Source organism: Cervus canadensis, chromosome 5 (genome assembly GCF_019320065.1).
Source record: "Cervus canadensis isolate Bull #8, Minnesota chromosome 5, ASM1932006v1, whole genome shotgun sequence".
In the NCBI taxonomy this organism is placed as follows: domain Eukaryota; kingdom Metazoa; phylum Chordata; class Mammalia; order Artiodactyla; family Cervidae; genus Cervus; species Cervus canadensis.
In genome coordinates, this window is record NC_057390.1 from 80,716,314 (window position 1) to 80,744,034 (window position 27,721).

At 47.7% G+C, this 27,721-nt stretch overlaps 1 protein-coding gene across 2 annotated transcripts in view; it reads right to left on the reverse strand.

Moving 5' to 3' along the window:
- Positions 1-3,883: 3,883 nt before the first annotated feature.
- TRIB2 (tribbles pseudokinase 2) overlaps positions 3,884-27,721 on the reverse strand; it is a 29,293-nt gene continuing 5,455 nt past the window's right edge. The window contains exons 2-3 of one of the 2 annotated variants that reach the window (XM_043469332.1): positions 26,431-26,723; positions 3,884-6,386 (exon numbers count right to left, since the gene is read on the reverse strand). In XM_043469332.1, the coding sequence (XP_043325267.1) occupies positions 5,918-6,386; positions 26,431-26,723 (762 nt within the window). In that variant the 3' untranslated portion in view covers positions 3,884-5,917. Of the gene's footprint in view, positions 6,387-10,405; positions 12,452-26,430; positions 26,724-27,721 lie in introns of those variants that run through there. The other variant, XM_043469331.1, reaches the window with a different exon arrangement.

The following is a 27,721-nucleotide window of genomic DNA, read 5'->3' on the forward strand; positions in this document are numbered from 1 at the left end:
ATTGCTCAGGCCACCTGTCCTTATAAAAGCACGTGTAGACTACTTTACAGCTTACACAGCGAGGAAACTAATGAGAGATTAGTTATCTTCACAATAATCGTTTGTTCCTACTTCACATATGAAAAGACTGAGATTCAACAAGTGACTTGTCATAGATCACGCAGGAGACAAGGGACAGATTTTGTGAACCAAAACCTTCTAATTCCAAACTCTGTTGTTTTTTCATTACATCTGTGCATGCTAAGTCACTTCAGTCCTGTCTGACTCTAGGCAATCCTATGGCCCGTAGAAGTGTTGTAACAACAGATAAAGGCCAGGTAACTCCCAGGTAAATGATTCTCAGACAGCAAAGATCTGCCTGTAATGCAGGAGACCTAGGTTTAATCCCTGGGATTAAAGATCAGGAAGATCCTCTGGAGAAGGGAATGGCTACCCACTCCAGTATTCTTGCCTGGAGAATTCCATGGACGGAGGAGCCTGGTGGGCTATAGTCTATTGGGTCGCAAAGAGTCTGGCAAAACTGAAGCGACTGAGCATACACACACACATACAACTCAACGTTGGCGATGGAGTCCCTTGCTAAGCCCATGGATGATCCCTGTTGGATCTGTTGTTTCCGTGACCTTGAGTCCTTGGGTGTGTATGTCTATATCTGTTAATCCATACCTATACTATCACTACCAGAAACCAAACTTTGAAACAAGTTAGAGACAAAAGGAAGGAGGAAATAGGAACCCACACCACCTATTCAGTCTATTGATAAGCCTTTCAAGATAGGCAGCAGGTTTTACAAATGAATAAAGTGAGCCTCTAAGAGATTAATTGAATGATGCCATCCAGTTAATGTCAAATCTTCTGTTTGAACCTGGTTTCACTGTCTCCAAAGCCACTCCATGCTGTCAGAGGAAACCTTGATAACTTTAAGTTCAGAGACCTGAATATTAAAGCCTGGGAGTTGTGACCAGAGCCCCCCTCTCCTCTCCCACCCACTGGAGAATGTTTCTGGCAGCTCTCAGAGGTAAGGGACTAGAGAAGGGTTGAGAGTATCACTGAGGCTAAATGAAGTTTTCACCTTTCCTGAACTTAATCACAGTTCAACCAGATGTGGACAGAAAACTTACGAGGGAATATCTTTCATTTCTAAAAGAGAAACTTCTAGGGGGAGGGACGAGGGATAAATTAGGAGTTTGGGATTAACAGAAACACACTACTATGTATAGTACTATGCGTAAAATAGGTAGGAACATGGAACAACAAGGAGCTATAGCACAGGGAGCTATTTATTAATTACTTTGTCATAACCTATAATGAGGGGCTTGCCACGTGGCACTAGTGGTAAAGAACCCTGTTACAACACTGGAGAATTACCTGACTTGTAAACATGGAAGTATCTAACAGCAGAGATGATGAGTAACAAAACTTTGGCTTAGACATTTGATATCTTGATATACATATAATTCACAATTATTTCAGAGGATCATCTGAAACCCGTTAAATAATGGTCACTAGGTTAGCCACAGAGGAGAATGGACTGAGTTAGGTGAAAAGGCCACTGCGAAGGACCTACGATCAAAGTGAGAGGAGCTGGGTGAATAATAAGCCCCCTGAAGTTTATAAGGGATGACCCACAGACCCAGCTCATTCATACCTTGGTCCTCCAGTTCAGAGTCCATTACCCACTCTCAGTGTGGGCTCTGGGAATGCCTTTGACTTCTTGGTTGCTTTATCAAAGCTGTGTTGGCCACTCTTCATCAAGAGCTAGACTTGACAGTAATTCTTAAGTGCATCTGGCAGTTGAAATTTCATCCTCCCCCCTCTACGTCTATGTGAGAACTAGACACGTATAAGACTCTGAAAGCTGAAGCTGCCTCGGTTGTGGCAGGGGAGGGGTCTCAGAGGGTCCCTGTCTCCTCTTTTTGATGGCACTTGGTAAACTCTTGACTCCAGGGCCATCCCGGGTTGTAAGAACTCCACACCATCCCCGGTAGTAAGAACTCCACCTCATTACGCCCTTGGCTGCTATTACCACAGTCTCCGGGTCAGCCTGGCTCAGGACTTAGCCTCTGACCTGCCTCACCTCATCTCAGTTAATCCTCACAACACCCTTGGTCCTTATGTACTTAGGAGAAGATTTGCCCGGTCACAGAGCGAGGTTCACTACCTCCCCAGCTCCCACCTTCACTCCCAGTGGCCTGGGCCCTGGCCCTGCCCCAGGACTGGGTTAAGTAGCAAAGGCATGAAGCATCTATCCCCAAAGGCAAGCTCAAATAAAGATTTCTGCTGGCTAAGGCTTGAAAATGTTAAGGAAAAGGAAGCTTGCTGATTCTGGGTCCCTACCACGGTGGACGCTTTCATCTAGAGGCTGGAAGTGTGTGTGCCAACAACTCTCTCCCCCCAGCAACCACGCATGGGAAGGTTTGACAGAACGCAATTCAAACAGGCACTCATTAGGCAGCAGGCCCACTGCTGCTTAATCACAGGCAGTGAAAGAGCAAAGAATTTGGATCAGCCTTTCTGGGTCCTAGCAAAAGCCACTCCTGGTGGGTTCCAGTCCTTACAAAGGTTGTTTTCTAATAATGTGCCCCTTAGAAGGGCTGGAAGGAAATTTAGCAGCATTTAGAGCCCCTCAGCATGGGCTTCCCAGGTGGCGCTAGTGGTAAGGAATCCACCTGCCAATGCAGGAGACACAAGAGATGCCAGTTCGATCCCTGGCTCAGGAAGATCAAATTAAACATCAATGAACCGTTGTTTACTGAACACTCACCATGTGCCAGGTACAGGGCCAGGTGCTGCTGGGGATATGGAGGTGATGTCACTGGATGATAAGCACTTTGTGAATTTAGAAGATGGGTCCAGCCAACTAGAAAGCCTCTTCGGCCATATGCCCTTCCAAATGCCACAAAACCACACTTTTGCAAGGACTTTGATGAACTCCATCCACAGCTTTGGCACTGAGGACTAGATTCTTCTCTTGCACAGTTCCCTCTGCTCAGAGTAGTGCTGTTTCTCTTCCTTCAATACCCAAAGCCATGTCCTTCTGGACTGATTCAGCGGCCACCCCTTCTAGGACACAGACAGCCTTAGGTGGGGGCGCCCAACCTGTGGGCTGCCATGAACCTGTTCACCCACCACTCAATGCTGCCTACTGTCTTTGTCTGTTTCCATGTCTGTTTCCCCAGCCTGCACTGAAATGACAGAGGTGGCACCTACTAAATGCTTCAGGATTGAATTGACCCTCTCTGGGCTGGGGTACATCTCCTAAATCAGGTCTACAGTGCATAGGATTGCTGAGAGAGCCCACCTAGCTCTGATAACCCTAACACACAGATCTTTGACCTAGAGAAAGGCTGCTGGCAGGACATTCACTTCTGGGTGCCTGGTGGTCTCCTCCTTGATGATTTCATCAGGTTTGCAGGGGAAGCTGTTTTTCTTGGGGAATCATGTGGAATCCTGCATTATTTGAGACCGAGGTAAGCCTTACTCCTCCAGTTACTTTTATAGTTGCCCTGAGAACCTCTGGGCTTTAAAATCTTAGAAAGCATAGCCAGCTCGGGGTTCACTGGACTTAGAGTTCACTCCTCAGTCACCTAAAGATGGTTTCACGTCGGGTTATAAACTGTCTGGGCTGATTTCCTCACCTGTAATAGGAACATAATTCACACCTCTGAAGTGTGAATTCAGTGAGATATTCCATCTAAATCAGCCAGCACATGCCCACACCATGTATACTGCTTTGTATACATAGTGATTGTGATTCACTCACGAAGGAGTGTTGACCTAAGAGAATGGGTGAGTTCCTGGCTGGTGGGAGGTTTGAGTTTGAGGCTGGTGGGCCTCAAACCCCAGATGGCAGGAAAAATCATCATTTGCCAGACCCCACGAGTTTAGTTAAATACGCACAATTTTATTGATTGAAGAGATTAGGACAAAAACATTAACCGAATACAGGACAAAGCACCAGAGGCCATAGATTCCCACCATGCATGTCACCAATCTTTCCTCCAACAAGGTACTTAAAAAATAAGGGAGAGGGAAGAAAAACAGGTCCTTCTTAACTCAGCCCCATCTTCAGAATGTAAAAAACCCTCTCTCCTTGTTTATCTCCTGTTATCAAAATAGAATCCAGAGCAAATCCATGGCCTCCTTGTCTCCTGACGATGAATGGTTAAGCCGCCCTCCTGGGAACGTGAGGCCGGGCTCCTGCTAAGTAGAAATAGAGCATCCAAGGTCTGCACATACATGCCACATACTATAATGAAGCACAGATTCAAGTAACATTTACATACTAGAGTCCACGTGTCACCTACCCAAAAACATGACCATTTCACAAAACATATACAGGCAGTAAAATCCGAACAACTGAGGTACTGGAAACACAAGTATTGATGCCAAAAGAGTTCTGTATCATACACCAATATAGAAAAGCCATAACAGATAAAAAAAAAAAAAAAAGAAAAACATTTGCCACTCGAAATCAAATAAAGCTATCTAGAAAAGCCAAATAAAAGGTTATTTCAGGGACAGAAATACTCAAACAAAGAAAAAAATATATATATAAATGTTAACTACAGCATGTAACATGTTACCCAAGTTAACCCGTAATTGAAGTACTGGCTTAATACATCACAATGTGACATTTTCCTTAATAAATAGAAGAGTTCTTGAAAAATACAAAGGTGCGTATGGGGATAGAGAGCTGTTTTTTTTTTGTTTTTTTTTGTTTGTTTGTTTTTTAATATCATCCTAGCTTTCAGCTTATTTTCCTTCCTGCTTGTCTCAACTGAGGGTTTTTGTCCAAACCAGAGGGCCTCCCAAGCTACAATGATCATATTCCATAAAGAAAATGCAATAGCTGCCCTGTATTTCATACATGTGGGACAACCTGCTTCATTTCATGAGTTGCCAATAAAGCAAAGACAAAATGTTTAGTTGAGATCAGAGTGTTACAAGAGCTTCAGACTCCAACAGCATCTGGAATCTCACTCCATCACTAACATCTCAGCAAAAAGGCATGCCTGTGATGCAGCCCTCGTCATTCACCAAAAAAAAAAAATAATAATAATAATAATAATAATAAAAATAAAATTAAAGAGCTGAATTTCTCTTTTCCTTTCATTTTTCTTTCTTTAAGCTATGATAGCAATGATACATCTGGAAGTTTGACTTCTAAGAGCTTCCTGCCACAAATCAATTGACACAGAACAGAATACTGGGTTACAGGACAGGTCTGTTTTTTTCCCACTTCAGGGAGCAAAGCACTGAATGTGTTATTTCCTGACCAGGATATTCAATAGTTTAGTTAGAAGAAATGAGTTGAAGAGTGCAATTAGGAGACACAAACTGGACTTTTATTTTCTTTTAGTTTTAGCACCCAGGTTTCACATCAGTCTGTGTGCACCGAATTTTTTTTTAAATGAACCCCGTGAATTATCAGATAGGTGGCTGGCTTGTTTAAAAAGAAAATAAAAAACAAAAAACCCTTGGCCAATGGTACCTTCCCTGAATCATGACAAGAAGTTAAACGCTAACAGTGCGATGCCAAGATGTGTGTTTGAGGCAGAGTTTTGATTCTATCAAGATTTGCAACTATTTGGAACAAAATGGAAAGGGGGATAGGCGGAAGCAGCCCAGCAGATAGGGGTGGTCTCCCGGGGGGCTCCGTCAGGCGAGAGAAGCTCCAGGGGGGCTCCTGCCCACCCGACAGGACCCTGGAGCCCGCCTCCATCCCACGTCTCTGGCCCCCATGCTACATGTTCAGTCAGCTCCTTGACAGTTTTCCTTCTTTGAACCAAGAAGCCTGTGAGTGTCCGTGTCCCTCTTGCTACCAAGCCAGGCGATACGTGTTCCCTGGAAGAACTCCTCTCCGCTGCCCTCTCTCTCGCTTCTGGTACCTGCTAAGTCCCCGTGGGGTGTGAGCTCAGTTAAAGAAAGGGTCCAAGGTCTCCTCCATGTTGACATCCGGCACCAGCTGATCAGACACTTCCTTAGCACCATATCCTGAATTCGAGACGCTAAAATCTGTAGAAAACCAAGGATGGTCCAGAATCTCCTGGGAGGTCAGCCGTTCCGAGGGCTCCCGCCGCAGGATGCTCCGGATGAGGCACTTGGCCTTGGGCGACAGAGTCTCTGGAATGTTGAACTGGCCACGCCGGATCTTGCTGAAGAGGGAACTGGGCTCAATGTCATGGAAAGGGTACCGCCCGACCAGCATGGTGTAGAGCATCACTCCCAGGCTCCACACGTCAGCTGCTTTGCCCGAGTAGCTGCCATTGGTGTTCAAGATCTCCGGGCTGACGTATGCTGGACAGCCGTGCTTGTCGGAGAGCGAGTCGTCATCTCCCCGCAGAATATAGGCATCTTCCAGGCTTTCCAGCTTGACCCGAGTCCTGCAAGAAAAGGAGCAAAACATGAGCTTGTTAAGGATGCTCTGAGTCCCAGGAATCCCACCATTATGTCGCAGCTTCCATTTGAACCTTTCCAAAGACCCTTATTCATTTATTGGACCAGTCAAACACTATTTACTGGGCACCTTCTAGGTGGCGAGACCCTGTTCCAGGGCTGGAGAGCCAGGAGGCAAAGAATTTGCCTGAAACTTTCAATCCACTGGTGGACTGAAACCATCAGCAGGTAGATAAATCACAAATAGATTATTACCTCCTCAACTTAGTCAGGAAGGAACAAGAGATTAAAAGTCACACAGGGTAATGATGGGAGTCACAAGATTTGAACTCAGATCCACCCAGCTGGGAAACTCACACAATCTCTGTCCATAGCTTCTGGCAAACTTGTGACTAACATGATACAACACAGGAGCCAGGATCTTTCATTCAACAGTTTTGCTTCATTTCAACACTCCTTTACTTAGATGTAGAGGATTTTCCTAACCCATTTTACAGAGAAGAACATGGATGCTCAGAGAATTTAAGTAACTTACCCAAAGCCATCTGGTAGGGAAACAGAGAAAACTTGACCTCACATCTTCCTAAGTCAACCTGGTGCTCTCTCCACACCAAAATGCCTCTCTTAGGACACAGGCAGAGCCAGGAAATGTTCACTAGAAATGCATTCCATCACTGTGGCATTCCAAAGCCAACATTCTCATCTCCTTTCCAAGCCCACTCTCTTCCCAAGATTTCCTGTTGAAGCTCTGTCCTGTCCCACCCATCACACTCCTAGGGTCTGGTCCTGGACCTGGTATGCATGCGACTTGGGTTACCTAGATTCTCCACTTGGGTCACACATATGTGATTCTGCCTCACATGGGTACATGAGTGTGTGTGTGTGAATCTTCTCCCCATCGGTTAAGGATCACTGATGAATGCAGGACCCTCCTGGGTACGATGGGGAAGAACAGAGGTATAGAAATCCCACATTAAACTCTGAGTCTCCAGAGCCTACACTCAGGGCTACACAAAAGGGCTTGGTATCACCATTAAGTACCAAATAAATATATGCTCAGTACCCCCAAGCTCCTAGCTTTGCATTCCTTCCTTAGCCCAGCGACCTCTGAAGAATCCCTGTGCCCCTGCCTGTTGCTCTCTGAGTGCAAAGTTAGGTGTTATTACCTTTCAGTGCCTAAAACCAACACCCTCCTCCATTCTCCTGGCCAGAATGCCACCACTGCAAAGTTCTCGAAGTTCTCAGGCTCCATCAACTCAGTTAATCCCATTCCATCACACAGATGATGCCATGAATGGAACTTGAGGCAGGGAGGAGGGGCTGGAGTTAGGGGTTGGGACCACACGGACCGTGCTAATGAGCACCTAGGAGGTCAGTGGCATTCCTATCAGCTGTTTCTTTCATCTCTAAAGTGCCCACCAAAGCATCGCCCCTGTTGCCCTGAGGTGTCATGAGGCACAAATGAGGAGAGAACAGGAGAATTGGAGAAGCCACAATAAGGCTTCAGTCCTAATCAGAGTTTATGACCAGGTCCATCCACTACTGTTTCTCTTTCTTTCTCCAACTGTAGGTCTTAGCCTTGCAGGACCATCACTGCAGCTCCTCAGAGAGCCACAGAAGGGAGGTGAGGCTCAAATTAATCCAAGGAGAACTGCTGGGAGCTGCGTAGAGCAAAAGGTCAGCTAAAACCCTGCATGGATCCTCAGACGCCATATTTGAAGTCCAGGAGTTTCCAAGACCAAAGGGTGACTGACTTCTTCTCTGTTCTCATTTCCATCAACAAGGAAAACATAGTTGCAGTCACTGGAAAAGGTACTAGACTAGAAGCTAGAGGAGCAGAGTCCAGGCCAGACTACATCTCTTACCTGCTGTGTGTCTGTGAGTGAGTCACTAAACTTCTGTGTTCTCAACCTTAAAGCAGAGTGTTGAACGGGGCAGTCTTTTTTTTTATTATTATTTTAATTTTTTAAATTGTGGTATAATGTATGTAATAAAGAAAACTGAGTGCCAAAGAATTGATGCTTTTGAACTGTGGTGTTGGAGAAGACTCTTGAGAGTCCCTTGGACAGCAAGCAGACCCAACCAGTCCATCCTGGAGGAAATGAGTCCTGAATATTCACTGGGAGGACTGATGCTGAAGCTGAAACTCCAATACTTTGGCCACCTGATTGGAAGAACTGACTAACTAGAAAAGACCCTGATGCTGGGAAAGAGTGAAGGCAGGAGGAGAAGGGGATGACAGAGGATGAAATGGTTGGATGGCATCACTGACTCATCACTAAGTTTGAGCAAGCTCTGGGAGTTGGTGATGGACAGGGAGGCCTGGTGTGCTGCAGTCCATGGGGTTGCAATGGACTGAGTGACTGAATGACTGAACTGAACTGACTGAATATAATATGTAAGATACAATTTACTATTTTAACCATTTTAAGTTTACAGTTCAGTAGCATTAAGTATTGATATATGCACACAGTTGTGTATCCATCTGGACAAGACAGTCTTAAAGTCTCTGCCAGTTTTAACATTCTGGGCTTCTGTGTAGTACATTGCAACACATCTTCTTTATCTGCTTGCCCATATTCTATTTATAACCTGTAGTGTATGTGCCCTTCTCTTCCCCCTTTAGTCGATCTGTAAAAATAGGAAGGGTCTGGATGTGTTGATCTGGAATTGAGTGGATTAAAAGCAAATCTCTTCTTCCTTTTGCTTCCTCTAATCTAAGGTGGCAGGTGGCGCTGACTCACACCAGCCTCACTAGATGGCTGGAGACTGGAGGTGAGCTGGTAAACCCTTGGGGTGGAGAGGACCGGGCACAAACCACAGGCCCAGGGGGGTTCTCACCACAGGTTCCCCTGCCCACCCTCACCAGCAGCTGCTCCTGCCGAGCCCTGGGACCCACCAGGCTCTCCACCTCCAAGTTCACAGCCTGAGTGGCAGAGGAGCTGTGGGGATGATCATCCCAGTGGAGAAAATAATAATAAGCCCTCGCATCTGTATGACAAGGGGTGATGGTCTAGTGGAATGAGACTTAGAATCAGATTTGGGTTTGGAGCTGGGTTTCTCTGCCAAAACCCACCAATGCCATCTCAGCTCATTCAACTGGGTGACCATCTTTGCCAAGGCTTCAGCCGAGTGGCCCCTCTCCCTTCCAGCCCCTGCACTGTTCTTCACATATACCAACCAACCACAATCTTTCCTGGGGCCTCTGCACACACCCCCCATCTCCAGCCCCCTGCCCAGAATGGTCTTCTGCAAAACTCAGTTTTTGCAGGTCTTTGCTCAAATGCACTGTATTAAAGAGACCTTGCCTGACCCTCCTGTTCCAATGGAGCACCCCCACACCACAATGCCACATCCCCTTCATTACCGCCTGTAACTGTAGGTATTTACAGGTATTTCCATGTCTACAGTTTTGCGTGTATACTCTATGTGTTATGATGCCAGTAGTCATTTCAGGGTCATTACCTCATCCCCCACCTCCAGGGGCCCTTGGGCAGGTGGCTGAGGTCACTTTGAGTATTAAAAAACACCACCTGTTCTTCTTGAGGTACCTCCAGCCCCTAGACTTTTTTTTGTACCCAGCACCCAACAGACACTCCGTCCCTCAATCCAAGAATGAAAGAGACCGTCAAGCTGTAGACCCCAGGAGTATCTGTGTGCTGCCTTTAAAGGAACAATGGCCCCTGCTCTGGGTAAAGGAGGAAAACTTTCCTAGGAGTAAGTGGAGGAAAAGTGAAGACTATATGGAGGGTCGGCTTTATAAATTATTGTTACAATATCTCAGGTGCCTTTTCAGTAAGGCTGGGAGGGAGTTGTGGCTTCTTTCAGAAGACAAACTTAACTACCTCAAGCAGTTCATGCTAAGCCAACCCTAAAGCCCTTTTCATTCTCACTCCTTCCCGGGTCACAACCCTAGATTCTGACTTTCTCCTTCACCACATCATCCCCCCACCCCCTCCCACGGGCAGCAGTGACCCCACTTTAATCCTCATCCCTCTTCTAGAACCTTCCTCCACATCAGAGATAAGAGCCATGCCTAAGGTCTCCATCTTGTCAATTAACCCCTTTCCCAGAGTTCACGTCTCTCCTCCCCCGACTCAAAAAGAGGGCTTGGAAGCCATGCAAACACCTTATGAATTTGAGTGCTATTAATATATAAATAAAAAGGCACCCACGTACTGCTGATTCCCGCTGCCCCTAAGCTGATCCACGGGCCACTTCATCCCCCTGCCTTCAGAGGCTGAGCCTCTGGCCGGGAAGGTCTGGAGCTGTGGTCACATCCGGTTCAGTGTGGCCTGTGGTGACGCACCAACAAAGAAGCCAGACCAGGGTCTTAAAGCCAGAGACCGGGGTTCGAATTCTGGCTTAGGCAAAAATACTAAGTACCAAATACCAAACACCGTCTATGCATCGAAGCGTGCGTGGGTATCTACATATATTTTCTCTTCAAAATGTGTAAAGTCAATTGCCAAGGCAAGAATTATTCTTCCTTTGCGTGGACACTGAACCTAATGCTCAGAGAGGGTAGGTCAGCTCCTCCGGTGGGAATGCTAGCTAAAGGCCGAGTGCTCGCCTCTCGCTGGGCTGGGAGCTCGGGTCAGCCGCCATCACCTGAGCACCGGGCGGAGGAAACCACCCGAGGTTGGCTGGGTCAGTGAGGGACCCTCAAGGCGGGCAGCACGCATGCGCCCCAGGGTCAGGAAGCCTGCTGCTTCTGCGCAAGCGTGCAGGAATCCCCCAGGGGTAGGAAGAAGCCTAGGAAAGGATGGGGAGGAAATGCAGCAGTCCAGGCATTCTTCTGACCTTGCCTGCCTCTGGGAACATCCTGAACTTGTTTACATCACTCCCAGGCAAGGGTCGAGGCAAGAAATCTGGATTACGTCTGTAAACAAGGACCTTCCGGGGTGCCCCCAGGTCGCGGGCCCGAGCTGGGCTAGAATTCCAACTCTGGTCCCTACCGATGCACGACACAACTACAGGGCCCTTCGGAAGGTCTCTGGGGCTCGGCTTCCCCACCCCTGGGCATGGGGGCGGGGGGGGGGGGCTCACCCTCTCCTCTCAGGAATGTTGCCAGAAGGCCTGGCCGAGCAACGGCACCTGTCAGAGTGGGAGGAAGTGAATGAAAAACAGTCATTCAGCTTCTGAGGTCCCTTAATCAATCTGGGCTCTAGGAATTTCCAGGCAGAGAAATCGATTTTCATGAAACTCAACAGTAACATCGGGGGCGGTCTGGGTTATTCAAATGAAACTACACACTGGAGATTCAGACAAAATCACACCCATAGTCTCAGTTTTTGTGAAGATTGTAAACGAAACAATGCAAGTACAGTATTTATCAAAGAGCCTAGCACAGTAAATCTACAAAAAAATGGTGGAAACTCTAACTGACCTTCTTATAAGCCCTCCCCCTTCCCCTTCAGCCCCAAAGCCTAGAGGGAAGATAGATGAATAAGCCACAGGCAGAATGAAATGGATGTGAATTCTGTGCCCCATTCCTTCCTGGGCCCTTTGCACTCCCCCCCCCGCCCCCCCTTGCATAGAATGTTCTTCCCACAAATATGTGCCCAGCTCACTCCTGTTCACATTATTCAGTACAAAGGTGATCAGGATGGGCTTCATGGAGGTGGTTAAGACTAGAGACGGCACACGGAGAATACAGATTGCTGAAAGCAACAAGGGAGAATGGTAGAGATCTGTGTGACCAAAGAGCTGCAAATGACAGTGGTTATCTCCTGCAGCTTCTTGGAGGAGAGAGCCCTGAGTCACGGGCCCCAGAGAGGGTTGATCTGGCCGACAAGCTGCCATCTCTGTGTGCATTCGGCAACCTGTCCCTGGCATAGGCAGGAAAAGCCTGCTTTGCCTGCAACCTCTGAATGAACAAGGCTTACAGGGAGGCAGCCTCTGTTGGAGGAGCAGGCCCAGCCCAGCGCCAGGGCTCCAGTCCTCAGATGCTGAGCCAGGTGAGGAAGCCAGAAGCAGCAGGGTGCACGGGGTTCCACGCCCCACCCCCACGGAGCAGCGGCCCCAGCCTTGAAAGCTCTGACCCGATGTCCTACACTCCCCGGAGGCTTGAGTGGCTCTCTCTGGGTCACTAAATCGACCTCGGCTTCAGTTTCTCTTCTATAAAGTGAGAACCAGTCGTGTGTGTGTGTGTGTGTGTGTGTGTGTGTGTGTGTGTGTGTGTCTCTGTGTGCGCTCAGTCGTGTCTCACTGTCTTGTGACCCCATGGACTGCATCCCACCAGGCTCCTCCATTGATGGGAGTGGGTTGCCACTTCCTCCTCCAGGGGATCTTCCCAACCCAGGGATCAAACCTGTGTCTCCTGAAGTGGCAGGTGAGTTCCTTATCACTGAGAAGCCCGAGAACCCATCGTACATGGCCTGCAAAGGGCTCTTCTGGCTTCAAATTTCCTGATTTTATACCTTTCCTTTAACTCTTAAGCTATAGGGACTGCAACTCTTCCTATCTAACATCCTGACATTAATATAATATTTATATACTAGTAACAACAATAGCAACCACGAATTAAACAGCTACAGAACACTGGGATTATTTTTGGTCTACCAGTCTATTTTTCATAACAAAACTAAAAAGCAAATATTATGATATGTGCCAATTTCCTAAAGAGTAAGGAAACCGAGGCACAGAGAATGAAATGTTTTAGATCCAACCAGTCAATCCTAAAGGAAATCAATCCTGAATATTCACTGGAAGGACTGATGCTGAAGCTGAAGCTCCAATACTTTGGCCACCTGATGGGAAGAGCTGACTTACTGGAAAAGACTCTCATGCTGGGAAAGAGTGAAGGCAGGAGGAGAAGGGGACGACACAGGAAGAGATGGCTGGATGGCATCGCCGACTCAATGGACACGAGTTTGAGCAAGCTCCAGGGGATCGTAAAGGACAGGGAAACTGCATGCTGAAGTCCATGGGGTCACAGAGAGTCAGACTGAACAACAAAAGACAAAGCAATTTTTAAAGGGAGACCCTGGGTTTATGGAGACAGATATGGCCCCAGGTTTATTTAGCACTGGATCACATACAAAACCATTACAATACACGATCTAAGTGCCATAGCTCATGAAGTGGATGGTGGTGGCGGGACCTGCCCGTTTACTAGATGAAAAGCTGAGGTACAGACAGCAGATGTGACTTGCCCAAGACCACCTGGCTAGTGAGTGGCTAAGCAGGGGATTTAAACCCAGGTTTTCAACCTCCATGTTCAGTGCTTCATCCAAAATATGAAGAAAAGGCGTACACAAGCCAATCAGGCTTTGCTTTTAAACCCTGAACCCCACCCTGGGCTCCCAACAGGAAGAGATCAGGACAGGGTGGGCCAGGGTGGGGTCAGGCTGGGAGTTCAGCCAGACCAAGTGGGCTTGGCCCGGACGGGAAGTCCGGGGGCCTGAAGTCAGTGGAATCCAGAAGTCACCAAAGGCCATTCTGTGGGGTGGGTCCAAACAGGAGAAGGATCAAGGGCGAAAGGTTAGCTGCAGCCAGGTCTGACCTTGCTCTGGCCGCTACTGCAAAGCTACCCTAGGCTGCCAGTGCAGGTGTCAGGCCAGGGTCCCAGCTGGAATTACTGCTGGGAGGCCAGAGGAATGCCCCACCCACCCACCCACCCCAGCAACATGGGCTGCATTGTGCTAGCCTGGCAGGCACCACGGGGGCTCCACAGGCCACTAAACTGCCCAATAAATCATCACTGCTCAGAGCCTCTGCTTCCTGTGTGTATGGATCTTTCCAGCAGTCACCTCTGAGCGCCACTGATGCCCCAGATCCCATTGACTCAGGGAACAGACCCAGAACTTTAGGTTAAGCTGCTCACAAATTAGCCAGAGAACAGCAGGCAAACAGTAAGGGAGCCGCTCAGGGTGGAGTAAGAGAAGTCGAAGGGGAAGGGGACCCAAGGGAGGTCTGGTAAGTTCCAGAAGGCAGTATATCCTCCAATTGCCTTACAACACCATCCCACACTCTGCACTGGTTATACAGAGAAATGTGCAGTTGGAAAGATATAAAGCCACCTGCTGAGAAACAGCACAGTTGGGAGGAGGAACCCAAGCCGACTCTAGCAGGCAGGTGTTTCCACGGCACCGGCTGCCCAGCCAGGATGCAAAAGCCCTTGAAACCTACATGCAGGTGCATGTCTGTGCCCGACTCATCAGGGCCATGGTGCAAACGGGGAAGCCATTCCACCTCCAAGACCTTCCCGCAGCCCCAGCCCCACCCTGCAGGAGGACCCCACACCCAGGCAGCCTGCCTGCTATTGCCATAAGAACAGCCAGGAACTCCAAGGGAGGTGGTGCAGCTGGGACTCCTCATCAAAACTCCATCCACCTCTCACTGCTCTGCGCTGAGACCTGGATCCCCGAGGTTCCCTCGACCCCAAGTCAATCAACTGAGCTTCTCAGGAAAGCTTCCCAGGAGGTCATCTCACTCCATGCTGGACCGCACTGCCCCGTTTGCTCACCCAGCCCAGATCCTTCCAGGGAGAGCCAGGCACCCCTAGGTGCTGCTCCTGCCTTTTTTGCCCAGGATGATTCAGGGCCCAGAACATTCCTCTCCATGCCTCATTGGTGGGGAGGGGGCAAGGCTCAGGCCAGTCCCTCCAACCCCTCCACCCCCACCCCCAGCAGCGCTGTGAACCTGTCCCAGCTGGTTCACACACTGGGCCACCCGAGTCGGGGGTTTCACTTGTGGCTTCCCCACATGGTCTAGGCAGAGACTGAACAAATTCGGGGAGTCGAAAGTCTGAGTTCTGCTCTTGGTTGTGTCACTTACACCTTATAGAACTTTGGGGAAGGGCCTTTCCTTCCTGATTTCTTTATCTGTAAAGGTAAGAGGGCTGGATTTAAATCCCCTCTTAGCCCTCCCTCTCAATCCCACAGCCTGGGTTGTGATTCAGCTTCAGCATCCTGAAGTCCATGTCCGTCCCTAGTCTGTCCTTCACACGCACGTGTAGAATCACAACCTGACCTGTCCCTGCCCTGTCTAGAGAAAACCTTAAAAAGCTCCTGCTGAGTTTCAGATCAAGTTCAAGGTCCCAGGCTGTCTGTGTGAGCTTATATCCACCTCTTTGCGAACCCATGAACTGTAGCCCACCAGGCTCCTCCGTCCATGGAATTCTCCAGCAAAAATACTAGAGTGGGTTGTCATTTCCTTCTCCAGGGGATCTTCCTGACCCAGCAATCGAACCCAAGTCTCCTGCATTGGCAGGCGGATTCTCCACCACTGTGCCACCTGGAAAGCCCTCGAGGTCCCAGATATGAGGCCAAGGCCCTAGCCTCTCTTCACCTTCATTTCCGGCCCCACCTCACAATACCCTCCCAGGGCAGTCCCTCCTTACTCATTGCTGGCACTTTCAGGGCCCTTCCCCTTCCCACCTGCATCTCTCAGAACTACTCTGTGAGAAGCCCAGCTCCTCCCTGACATAGTCCTTCTCTACAGCCCACTCCATTGTTGGAATATCCTCTTCCTGCTCCCAGATATCTCTCTAATGCACACCCTTCCTCTCTGATTCGGTGTTAAAAATAACCACTGCACTGTGCCTTGCATCAGGTGAGGACTCTCTGATATTGACTCTTACATCCCCAATACTGAGCACTGCAAGTAGCACCACGACAGGTGCTTAATAAACGTTTGCAAGATAGTGTGATCCCCATGTGTCCAACGGCCCCAGCTCCAACATGTTATCTAGAGCGCAGGGCATCTAGGCATGACTCTGCTTAACAACTGCAATGTCTAGAATCAAGAGAAATTTCAGAGAGACTGGATTCTGTCCACGGTTTAGAGAAATTCCCAAGAGGACTGGCTAAGGGATGTTTGAAATGTGTTTCCATCCACTGTCTTCTACCATCAGTGTATTTATTTTTTTTTTGGGGGGGGGGGTTCTTACAATATTTATGACTGCAGGATATATGGGGCTAGTCATATCCCCACGGAGTCAACTGTCACACATTCACTAAGTATGTATAATGCTAAGTCCTGGGCTAGGTATGAGGGACGAAAAGATAAATGGACCTCAGCTTTGAGTCCTGCAGAAGAACCTAAACCCACTCCATAAAGTGGAAGAGCAGGATATACAAGGACTGCCTGTGAGGTTTGCTTAATTGATGGCAGAGTCTACCTCTGCCAGGACTGCTCTGAGAAAACCGAGGACTGAGCTTCACTTAGACTCCAGTCAGCCAAGTCCTTGTGGGTTCACTTGTTGCCTAACTGCATAAGAAAATTCCTTCTGTGGGTCCAGCACAAGGGTGGCACTTTACCTGGCATTCAGTTTCTGTAGCTAACGTGGCATTTGAGAACTTAAGCTTGGGAGCCAGGTCTCCTGGGTACCACCTCCAGATATGCACTCATTGGCTGTACAACCCCAGGCCACAATTTCCTCATCTGTACAATGGGGATAAACATAGCGGGACCTCAAATCAAATAGCTTGACTTAAATCAAATAACTTGATTTAAATACAGTAATTCTACCCCTCTAGGTCATCACAGGGGACCAGAATGGGCTTCCTGTGATATACAGCAACTTCCTGTTAGTTATCTATTTTATAAGGATAGTGCCTATATATCAATGTTACTATCTTAATTTGTTCTACCCTCTCCTTCCCCCAGAGGGAGGGAGGCTCTGCAAGGAGTGGGTATATATATATATACATATATATATATAAATTATGACTCATTTGAGTTGATGTATGGTAGACACCACCACGGCATTGTAAAGCAGTTATCTTCCAATAAAAAAAGTAAATAAATAATTATAGTAGTCAATTCGGATAAAATTCATTCATTTAAGTGTTTTGGTTAGAACAGGGCCTGGGACATGGTGGATCCTAGATATTACTTCACTAAAATGTAAGTCCTGTGAGAGCAGGGCTTCTGTTTCATCAAGTATTTCAGTATCTCCAGCACCTAGACTAGTGCCAGGCACATATAATACTCTGCACTCCATAAATATTTGTTGAACAAATAAACAAATCTCCAGGTTGTTGGAATGAGGCTAAAAGCTATAGAGGATTATGGAGAGCAGTAATGACAGGTATCTTAAGTCCCTGAAGTATATCTGTGCTGGATACTCTAAGTTCATTATCCCCAACCCATGTCAGAGAAGGCAGGCCAAGGGCAAAAGGCCAAAAGGAGGAATCAAAAAATCTCACCACTGTGCTCTCCGCTCCACTTGCCCGTGGTTCCCAGTCTAGCCCATCAACTAATTTATTAAGCCCCAGTAGTAAATACCCCAGCCAGAAACCCTGCTGAAGAATACCTACTATTTAGTCTCTCTAAGCACAGAACCTTGACGAAGCCTTCCCCTCTAAATCGTGACCTGAAGCCCTTCATAAATAAAAAGACACCCACCACAGACATAAATAATGGTGTCTTAAGTAAATGTCACTTTTGCATAAATCATTAAATCAAAATAGGAATGATGGGTTTATCTGTTACTTGACGTGGACCCTTGAAAACAGTTCTCTTTAAAAGGTGTCTACGATGATGAAAGAAAAACTGTTAGTCGCTAAGTCCTGTCCAACTCTTTGTGACCATGGACTGTAGCCACGGTCCAGTCCATGGTAGCTTGCCAGGCTCCTCCATCCATGGGATTCTGCAGGCAAGAATACTGGGGTGGATAGCCATTCCCTTCTCCAGGAGATCTTCCTGACCCAGGGATGGAACCGGGTCTCCTACAATGCAGGCATATTCTTTACCATCTTAGCTACCAGGGAAGCCCGTCTACAATGATACAACATTATAATTCAACTGTACTTCAGTAAAAATAAAGTTTTTAAAAAAGGTATCTACAAGGGAGATTCATGAGTCTCGGTCTTTTTGGGCTCCCATCTGGGCAATGACTGACATGATCATTAAATGAATACATTCCCTGCCTCTCTCGCTCTGACGTGAGAATCCAATCTGAGCTGCTCCCGGTCCATAAAAGGAATTCTCATTCACTCAATGCCCACCAGGCTCCGGGAACAGTGCACAAGAGACAGCCTCCGACCTCAATGAGCTCCCAGGCCAGGAGGAGATGAGGACAGTCTGGAGATGCTCACAGATAGTAAGAGGAGAGCAGGAAACACGTTGTAACAGATCCAAGCATGAGCACTCCTGACACGTCCTGAGAAGAGTGGAGGGGGAGGAGCTTTCCCAAAGGATGGACAGTGCCTGATTACATCCAAGGGGTCAATATGAACACGAGAACTCCAGGAGCTCCGTCATCTTCAAAGCAGAAAGGCAATTTTCCTAAAATTCAACAAACCTACAACTCAATGGATGCGTGGGAGTGCAAGCTCAGTCGTGTCCAACTCTTTTGCAACCCCATGGACTGTATCCCTCCAGGCTCCTCTATCCGTGGAATTCTCCAGGCAAGAATACTGGAGTGGGCTGCCATTTCCTCCTCCAGGGGATCTTCCTGACCCAGGGATCAAACCTGAGTCTCCTGCATTGCATGCGGATTCATCCCATGAGTCATCAGGGAAGCCCACAACTTAATAAACATTGCTATTAATGAAAGAAAGCAGAGTCTGGTCTCCAAGACTCCAATGCCTTGCCCTCTGTACTTTATTAGATATGGGAGCATCTCTGGAGGCAAGAAAAACCTTAAAGATCTAAACAGAAAACTAATACACATACTAACATCTGCCTCGGGAAGGGAGCACTGACCTCGTCTGGTGTGGCAGGGAAGAGGAGGCCTTCCCCCTGCAGGGAGGTGCAAGTCCCCCTGTGCCGCTGAAGAGGGCTTTTGTTCCAGGGAAACACCGCCACGCGCCGCCCCCCCTCCCCCCATGGGTTCTTAAACAGGGTCCCAGTTCCCCTCTGGCAGAAGCAGGCACTGATCGGCTTCCGCAAAGCAGAGGAAATGAGACCTGTGACGTCAAGAGATAAAGATCTTCGAATCAAAGAAGAAACATGTTCAGAAGCCGTCTTCTCGTTCACATGGGGGTATTTCTGGGCAAAGAAACGTCAACACCGAATTGTGGTTGGGGGCAGGGAGCTGGGGTTGGGTGGCAAGGAGCCCTGTCCCAAGGGACAGGCAAGATTCAGCTGGCAAATGGGGACTGTTGTAGGCACCGTGTTTCCCCACCTCCCTAAGTGTTTCAGGGGGCCCCCTTGCAGCCACAGCTTGCAGCAGCTTAAAGTGCTCTTCAAGTTCTAGGTCAGCAGACTGGCCCGCTGTCACCCAGAGGCCCAGACATGAATCAAGTCCAGGAGAGGTTAAGAACAGCTGATGGCCGACTGTGCGCCAAGCAACAGGTTCACTTTCGTTAATTCATTTAATTTCCTGAGCAAAGCCTTCCCATTATGATGAACCAATGGGGCAGAAGAGGTTAGGTAACTTGTCAACTTTAAGCTGATGAAGAAGTGCAAGAGAAACAGACTGGAATCCGGAGAGGGATGGACTCCAGGGGAGCAACCAGCCTTGTCCCTTAGAGGCTGGGATTGAAATCCGGGGCCCTCAAGGAGCAGACCTGACCAGGAGACCCGTTTAATCCCAGAGCAGGGCAAGAGGGGCTGGAGAACACGGGTGCAGCCTCTGGGAGTTCAGACACTGCCCTTTCTCAGATTAGAGGCCTCAATCCTACTCAGATTTTACTGCATCACATTTACTACATTTTACTACACACAGACCATCTCAGATTTTACTACAGGAACTGGGGATGCAAAGGGTGTGTCCAGAGAGAGTTCAGTTAGGGTAGGGCTTTAACTTCCTCAAAACACAAACAGTGTGGCTGAGGCTCAGCCGTAAAGAAACATCCCAGCCCAGAGGAGAGGCAGCAACACAGGGGTGGGAGCACCGTGGCCGGTCCAGGCATGGAGGGGTGGAATCCGCCCTTCTCTCCCAGCCCACCAGTGCTCTTGTCCACCTTCCCTTTCCTACTGCTTGTGAACCGCCTAGCCCTTCTGCACAGCAGTTTCCATACCATGTGGACTTGACCTGTCAGTTGCCCTCCTAATATGCATCCAGTGATTATAATTAAACAAAGGAGAGGGGAGGATGTGGCTTAAATCTAACCTTTCTATCCCAAGGGCTCAACCTTCAAGGACAAGGTTGCTACATTCTCCATTCTCTGAGAACTGCTCTCCCATTAAGTGAGTGAAAGTCGCTCAGTCGTGTCCAACTCTTTGCGACCCCCTGGACAATACAGTCCATGTAATCCTCCAGGCCAGAACACTGGTGTGGGTAGCCATTCTCTTCTCCGGGGGAATCTTCCCAACCCAGGGGATCGAACCCAGGTCTCCTGCATTGCAGGCAGATTCTTTACCAGCTGAGCCACCAAGGAAACCCAAGAACACTGGAGTGGGTAGCCTATCCCTTCTCTATCGGATCTTCCCAAGCCAAGAATTGAACTGGGGTCTCCTGTATTGCAGGCGGATTCTTTACCAACTAACCTACCAGAGAAGCTCTCCCATAAGGGTATCACTTTATCAATGACTCTAAGTAGTTGGTGTGCTCAATCATGTCTGACTTTTTGTGACCCCATGGACTGTAGCCCTCCAGGCTCCTCTGTCCATGGAATCTTCCAGGCAAGAATACTGGAGCAGGCTGCCATTTCCTTCTCCAGGGGATCTTCCCAACCCAGGGATTGAACCGACATCTCTTACATCTCCTGCATTGGTAGGCAGGTTCTTTACCACTAGCGCCACCTGGGAAGCCCCATGGATGTCTCTAGGACCAGCTACTGGCTGTGAGCGCCTGCCCTGCCTGTGAGTCACAACATCATCTAACTCTCAAAACCACCCTCTAGGGATGCAACTATTATTTCTGCTTTGAGGAAAATGCAGCACAGAAGTATGAAATGACTTAGGTAGTTAACAAGTGGTAGAGTCAGAATTTGAATCTAGTTCAAATAAACAGAATAAATAGGACTTCCCTGGTGGTACAGTGTATAAAAACCTGCCTGCCAACACCGAGGACATGGGTTCGATCCCTGGTTTGGGAATATCCCACATGCCGAGGAGCAACCAAGTTCAGCACCCCAACTACCGAACCTGCATGCTCGAGTTACTGTAGCCGTGAGCCTAGAGGCCATGCTCTGCAACAAGAGAAGCCACTGCAGTGAGAAGCCTGTGCACTGCAAAAACAAACAGACAAAAGAGCAGCCCAGCAGCAACAAAGACCCAGGGCAGCCAATAAGTAAATAAAGTAACAGTAAACAAACAAAACAGGAGCAGAAGAATCTGAGGTGCTGCAGATTCAACACAGAGGCAGAAGGCACCCTAGCATTAAATCTTCATAGAATACCGGGTGTCATCTGCGTATAATGTGTGCCAAGCCACTTGTAGGAAGCTGGGCTTATGGGTGATGACATTTCTCTTAAGCACGTTTCCATGGATGGCCACGGGCTTCAGAGTTACAGATGGTCTAGAATGGAAAATCTGTGCATAAGAAGTCAACCCAGAGTCAGGTCTCTCTCTGAACCACCTGTTGTTCAGTCACTAAGTCGTTTCCGATTCTTTGCGACCCCATGGACTGCAGCACTCGGCTGCAGACCCTAACCCTGTCCTTCACTCTCTCCTGGAGTTTGCTCAAACTTGTGTTCATTGAGTCAGTGATGCCATTCAACCTCTCATCCTCTGTCATCCCCCTCTTCTCCTTCCCTCAATCTTTCCCAGCATCAGGGTCTTTTCCAATGAATCGGCTCTTTGCATCAGTCAATTTTACTATGTAATGCTTTCCCCTTTGATCACTTTCAAGATCATCAAAGAACAAGAAGCACATCCTTGAGAGAGAGAGAGACTGATGCAGACGAGAGCAAAAGAGATGTCTGGTGGCTTGAAGCTTAATAAAGCAGTGCTTCCTAAGGTCTTTTCTATGCAACCCCCAGCCCGGGCCTCATAGAACCAATGCCTTAATAATCAGAAAACAGACCCAGATTCCACTGTTTCAACTTTTCAAAAGTCTTCCAAATCCAACTCATCGTTTCTCATGCTTCCACGTTGTTATGAGAGGAGGAAGTTTTCATCCTATCGAAATACCTATTCATTAGGTCCTATTGACTGGGACCAAAAGTGAAGGCTGCAAGCAGCAAGGCCCAGAAGAGATCCCAGAGCCCCTGGGTCCTGTCCCTCTTGGAAATACAGGAGTGGTCGCCATACAGCCACCGTGCAGGCCAACGAAGAGACTCTACCATGAAACTCAGTGGCCCCTGGGAACTAGAATATCCTGAGTGACAAAACCAGCCTTACAGTCCAAAATGGAGAGGATAAAGCCCAAACAAGATGAAAGAAGGCTGCTAAGCATTATTCATCTTTTACCAAAAGTTGATGGTTGGGTGATAATGAGAAAGGTCCTATTGCCTACTGATGAAAACGTATAGGATGTCCTTGAAAAGGAAAGAAACCTTCTCAGAGCAAATCCACTGGGGCCTCCCCGGGGTTTGGGGCAGAGAAAGAGCTCTGGAAGGAAATGATAGGATTTCTAGGCTGCCTCCATCATCACACTGACTGTGTGACCTTGAGCAAGGTCACTTATTGCTGTGTGGTCCATTGTCTTGCCTATGGCCTGGGGCAAGGGGTCCCCCTTCCCCTATAGCCCCTTGGGGGCCAGGGCTGCTCTGACTCAGGTTCTCAGATATGGTGACAACAAACGATGGCCAGCTTCCTACCTGCCACTTACACTGTCTTTTTCAGAAGGCAAATGCTCTTCAAAGTTAAAAAGGATTGAGCTTTTTTTAAAATTAATTTTTGTTGGAGTAGATTTGCTTTACAATGTTGTGTTCATTTCTGCGATACAGCAAAGTGAATCAGCTATACACATACCCATATCCCCTTTGGATTTCCTTTCCATTCAGAGTTCCATGTGCTATACAATGGTTCACATCAGTTATCTATTTTATACATAGTACCAACAGTGTATATACATATCAATCCCAATGGCTCAATTCACACCCCCGACCCCACCTCAGGACTGAACGTTGACACCACCTTTGAGCGTGACACCACCTGCTTCTGTGGTGTCCTAGCTTCACATTCACACCAGATACTTCTCTCTAGTTCTTTCTAGAAAGGGTCACGCTCTTCTGCATAAGCCAAACGTAACTCCAGACCAAGCATCCGAGCCCTGCAGGGCTCATGTTACAAGTTTCTTATGTGTGACCATTTCTTCCTCGGCCCCTGTGACATCAAGGACTCTGGCTTTTTATCTTACACATTGCCCCATAAAGGACAAGCAGTCCTGGGGGAGAAGTTCGCACCATCAAACGTGAGGTCAGTGGAAGTGAAAGTCGCTGAGTCGTGTCCGACTCATTGCAACCCCATGGACTATACAGTCCATGGAATTCTCCAGGCCAGAAGACTGAAGTGGGTCCTTTCCCTTCTCCAGGGGATCTTCCCAAGAGACTCAGCCCATATTTGCTTCCAGAATAGCTGTGGGCTCTTGGACAAGCACCCTCACCTCTGGGGCTCTGCTTGCTGATGGCAAAATGAACAGGTTGAAGCATGGAATCTCTAACGCTGACTTCTGCTCCTAAAACCTGTGACCCAGGAACATCTGTCTACTCGGACCCATTTGAACCATCTATATCTACGACGGCTGTGCTAGGACCTGACGGGCTACCACCCCACATCCTCGCCAATATGCCTGCAATTCCTCTCTAAAGAGACACAATCAAAGATGATGCTTAAAAATGCAGATTCCCATGAGAGAGGGCATTGATTGTCCTGACTCCCTGTGGTGGCCAAATGAATTTCTTAAGAGTTGACTTAACAGAGAATGGGTCTTCTGCTCTTTTGTGTCTGTAACTTTGAGACTTCTCCAGCTACACTTCGGAGCCCTCATCTATCCAATGACACGCTAATACTCACCTCTCCAACTTGCAGAGAGAATTAAGTGTTGAAAGATAACCTTACAGAGTCTCTTCCGTGTGTATGTGTTCAGTCGCTCAGTGGTATCCAACTCTTTGTGACCCAATGGATGTAGCCTGCCAGGTTCCTTTGTCCATGGGATTTCCCAGGCACGAATACTGGAGTGGGTTGCCATTTCCTCCTCCAGGGGATCTTCTTGACCCACGGATCAAACCTGTGTCTCCCATGTCTCCTGCATTGCAGGTGGATTCTTTACCACTGAGCCACCATGGAAGGTTCTTAAATAGGTCACTAAATAATACCTCTTCTTTTTTTAGTTAGTTATTAGATCTTCAAGGAAGACAGAACACTGGAGGGCAAAAAGGATATCTCTGTCAGTATCTTGTTGGAGTCAGGTGTATATCTTTCAGTCAGGTGTATATGAGAATATTCAAAATGGCACACACTTGAGTGTCTGAGCTCAAGAAGACCTTAGAGCCAGTGCAACAAAGTCAGGACAAGAAAAGGATGAGGAACTTGAGGCCAAGGGGAAGGGACCAATATAAGGTCACAGAGAGGAGTAAGGGCAAAAACAGGATGAGGACCTGGGTCTCCAGGATCCAAGGACAGATGGAGGTAAGCAGAAAGAGAAAGATAACCATCACTCCCACACTCTAGATCTTCAAATAGTGCCCCCACCTTCTTTAGCTTGTTAATGAAGGTAAAAGCCATCCACTGTCAGAGACCAGGATATTAACTACCACAGAGGCCCATGGTACTCCTTTATGGGTAAAAATATGGAACAATAACCAACTTCCGTGGGTCTGGGAAATTCAGTGGCCCTCTGCACTTTGTCTACTCTGCTGGATTATAAATGCTCATGAAATTATTCCATTTGGACTAAGTAACCACAGGCCCTTTGAATTTTGCCAATCCCCAAATGTTTCCCAGACGTTTACTGCCAGGTTAGCTCAGACCACAAAGATGGAAAAACCAAAGCACACATCACTAGATCTCTCTCATTTGGATGCCGTCTGGCTTCCATAGGCAATCACCTAAAACCATCACAGGCCACTGGGATAGATCGGCTAACTAACTGGAATATGGAAAGGTTTGACAGCAAATCTGTACCAGACACATAAAAGGTACTCACAGAATGTTTGCTGAGCGAGTGAATGAATGATGCACACTAGCCTTGTATTCAGATGATCCTGAATAGGACTGTGACAATGGAACCTTCACTTCACTAAACACTTTGCTAATAGGAGACAGGAAAGCCCAAGGCAGTCACAAGAATTCTATGACATCACGTATGTAGAGCCCCTGCAGTAATTCTTGGAATAGTCAGCAATGAATATACATCAGTTGCTTCCACTCCTCCAAAAAAGCACATTACTAAAAAGGAAAAAAAAAAGGAACTTGAAAGAGTTTTTACAATCAAAGTCAGCTGGAGCAGAAAGCAGGGCCCCAGTGGGGGTCTGCTAAATATGATGTAATGAGTTAATGGAAGGACCATGAATGAAGCCCAGATGCCCAGCCTCCTGTCCAGCTGTCTCTTAAAACAACCAAGACTTTCACATAGCCAGGCACGTGCCCAGGCAGGCTCCTCACCTGGAATGCCGGTCCTTCCTACATCGCCTACAACACATTCACCTTGGCTCCAAATTCACCTCTCCTATAAAAACTTTCCTGACTCTTCAAGTCCTCGTTAGAACTGACACCCCAGCTCCCAGTTCCCATCTGACCCAGCACATACCTGTGTGTGGGCTAGTAACACTTCCTTTACTAGGTCATTGACTAGCTAATGCATCTTGATATTCACAGTCCTGAGACTTGTGATTCAAACTTAGGAACAGACTTAGGGAGTATCTCTTAAATGAATGAATGATAAACGACTGATGCCAGGCATGGAGACTACCGAAGGCAGAATTTTCAAAAGTTTCCCTTATTCATGCTGAAAATGCCACAGAGGCTGGCAGCCACCATCAGAGTTCATGACGCCAAAACAAAATTAATTACGGGATCACAGAATATCCTGGCACTTGTGAGCCTCTGATAATCATCTCTTAGAGGAGCAGCAAACCACTTCTCAGGGGCACTTAAAACACTGCAATATTTCTCCCTTTGTCCTTCCACAGTCCCTCCTCCTCACCTGGACAACAGGCAGCCCAAGAATGTCCATTCCAACCTCTCCGGCAAGCTGCTCTGAGCAGCCTGGCATAGCACACGGGCCTGGACAGGAAGGAGACTCACCTTTCTTCGTCCTTAAAGATGAATTTCCGCAGCTTGAGGTCCCGGAGCACCAGCCCCCCGTCGTGGCAGTGGGCCACGGCCGAGGCGATCTGGTAGAAGAGCCTGGCCGCCTCCTCCTCCCTCAGCTTCTTGCAGGTGCGGACGAAGGAATGCATGTCCCCATAGCTCCGCTCAAAGAACACATAGGCTTTGGTCTCCCCCAGGATAATTTCGGTGATTTGGTTGATGTTGCTGTGGGCAGACAGGCAAAAACAGGGGGCCAGGGACTCCTGGTAGCAGCTGATATCAAACACCTAGGGCAGGATGAACAATACCAAGAGTCAGAGGTGCCTCCTATACAACCAGATCACAGAATGTGGATGCCTCCCATAGACACGGGTTGAGCTTGGACCCCCGATCACACTGGCCCTGCCTCCCAGCTGCGCAGCACTGAATAAGTCGCTTGACCTCTCTGAGCCTCCAAATCCTCATGTGCAAAAGGGCAAGTGATTGACTCACAGTGTTGGGAGGATTATATGAAAAAATGAAGGTCAGAATGCTTAGCAAGATGTAACGCAATACCCAAATGGTAAGTTTAATTATGTTTTTCTCTCTATCCTAATCGCCTCTGTTTATAGAAAAATTATGGCAAAATTTGAGACATCCCAAGCTGCACAGATAACACCTTATTTACCTTCAAAGAAAAAAAAGCACCCATACACCAACACTACACAGCTCTAACAACCATATACAACATATGTTTTGCTACATAATTGGATTGTATAGCAGTATATAACATAATAGCAATTAATAGATTAAATGTGTAGACTGAAGGTTACGTAATTCAGTACCTTCATCTCACAGATGTGGAAATCGAGGCTCGGATAACAAGTCAAATCAAGCCCCCAGCGGCAGAGCTAAGAAAGGACACAGTCCTTCTGATTAAGAAAGCAGCCACGCTCCTTTCTCTCTTCCCTCCACACACATCTAGCTCAATGAATCAGTTATGCAATGATTTTCTATGAATCAAAATGAGCCTGTGAAATGCCACCTCATTGTGGGGTTATTTCGAAAGCAAATCCACCCGCAATACCTTTTGGGAGCAAATCTAATAGGAATTAACACTGCAGAGATTTTCTCAGGTTAAAAAAAAAAAAAAAAAACGGTTTCATTCATTTCAAGACCTCCACTAAATCAGGGATACAAATCTCTGGGTTTGGAATGTGGCTTTCCTATCTGCCCCGGGAATGTGGCTATGATGAGTCTATTCCGTGTCTGCAAGAGTGAGGGGCGGGCATGGGTGTTTCTTGCT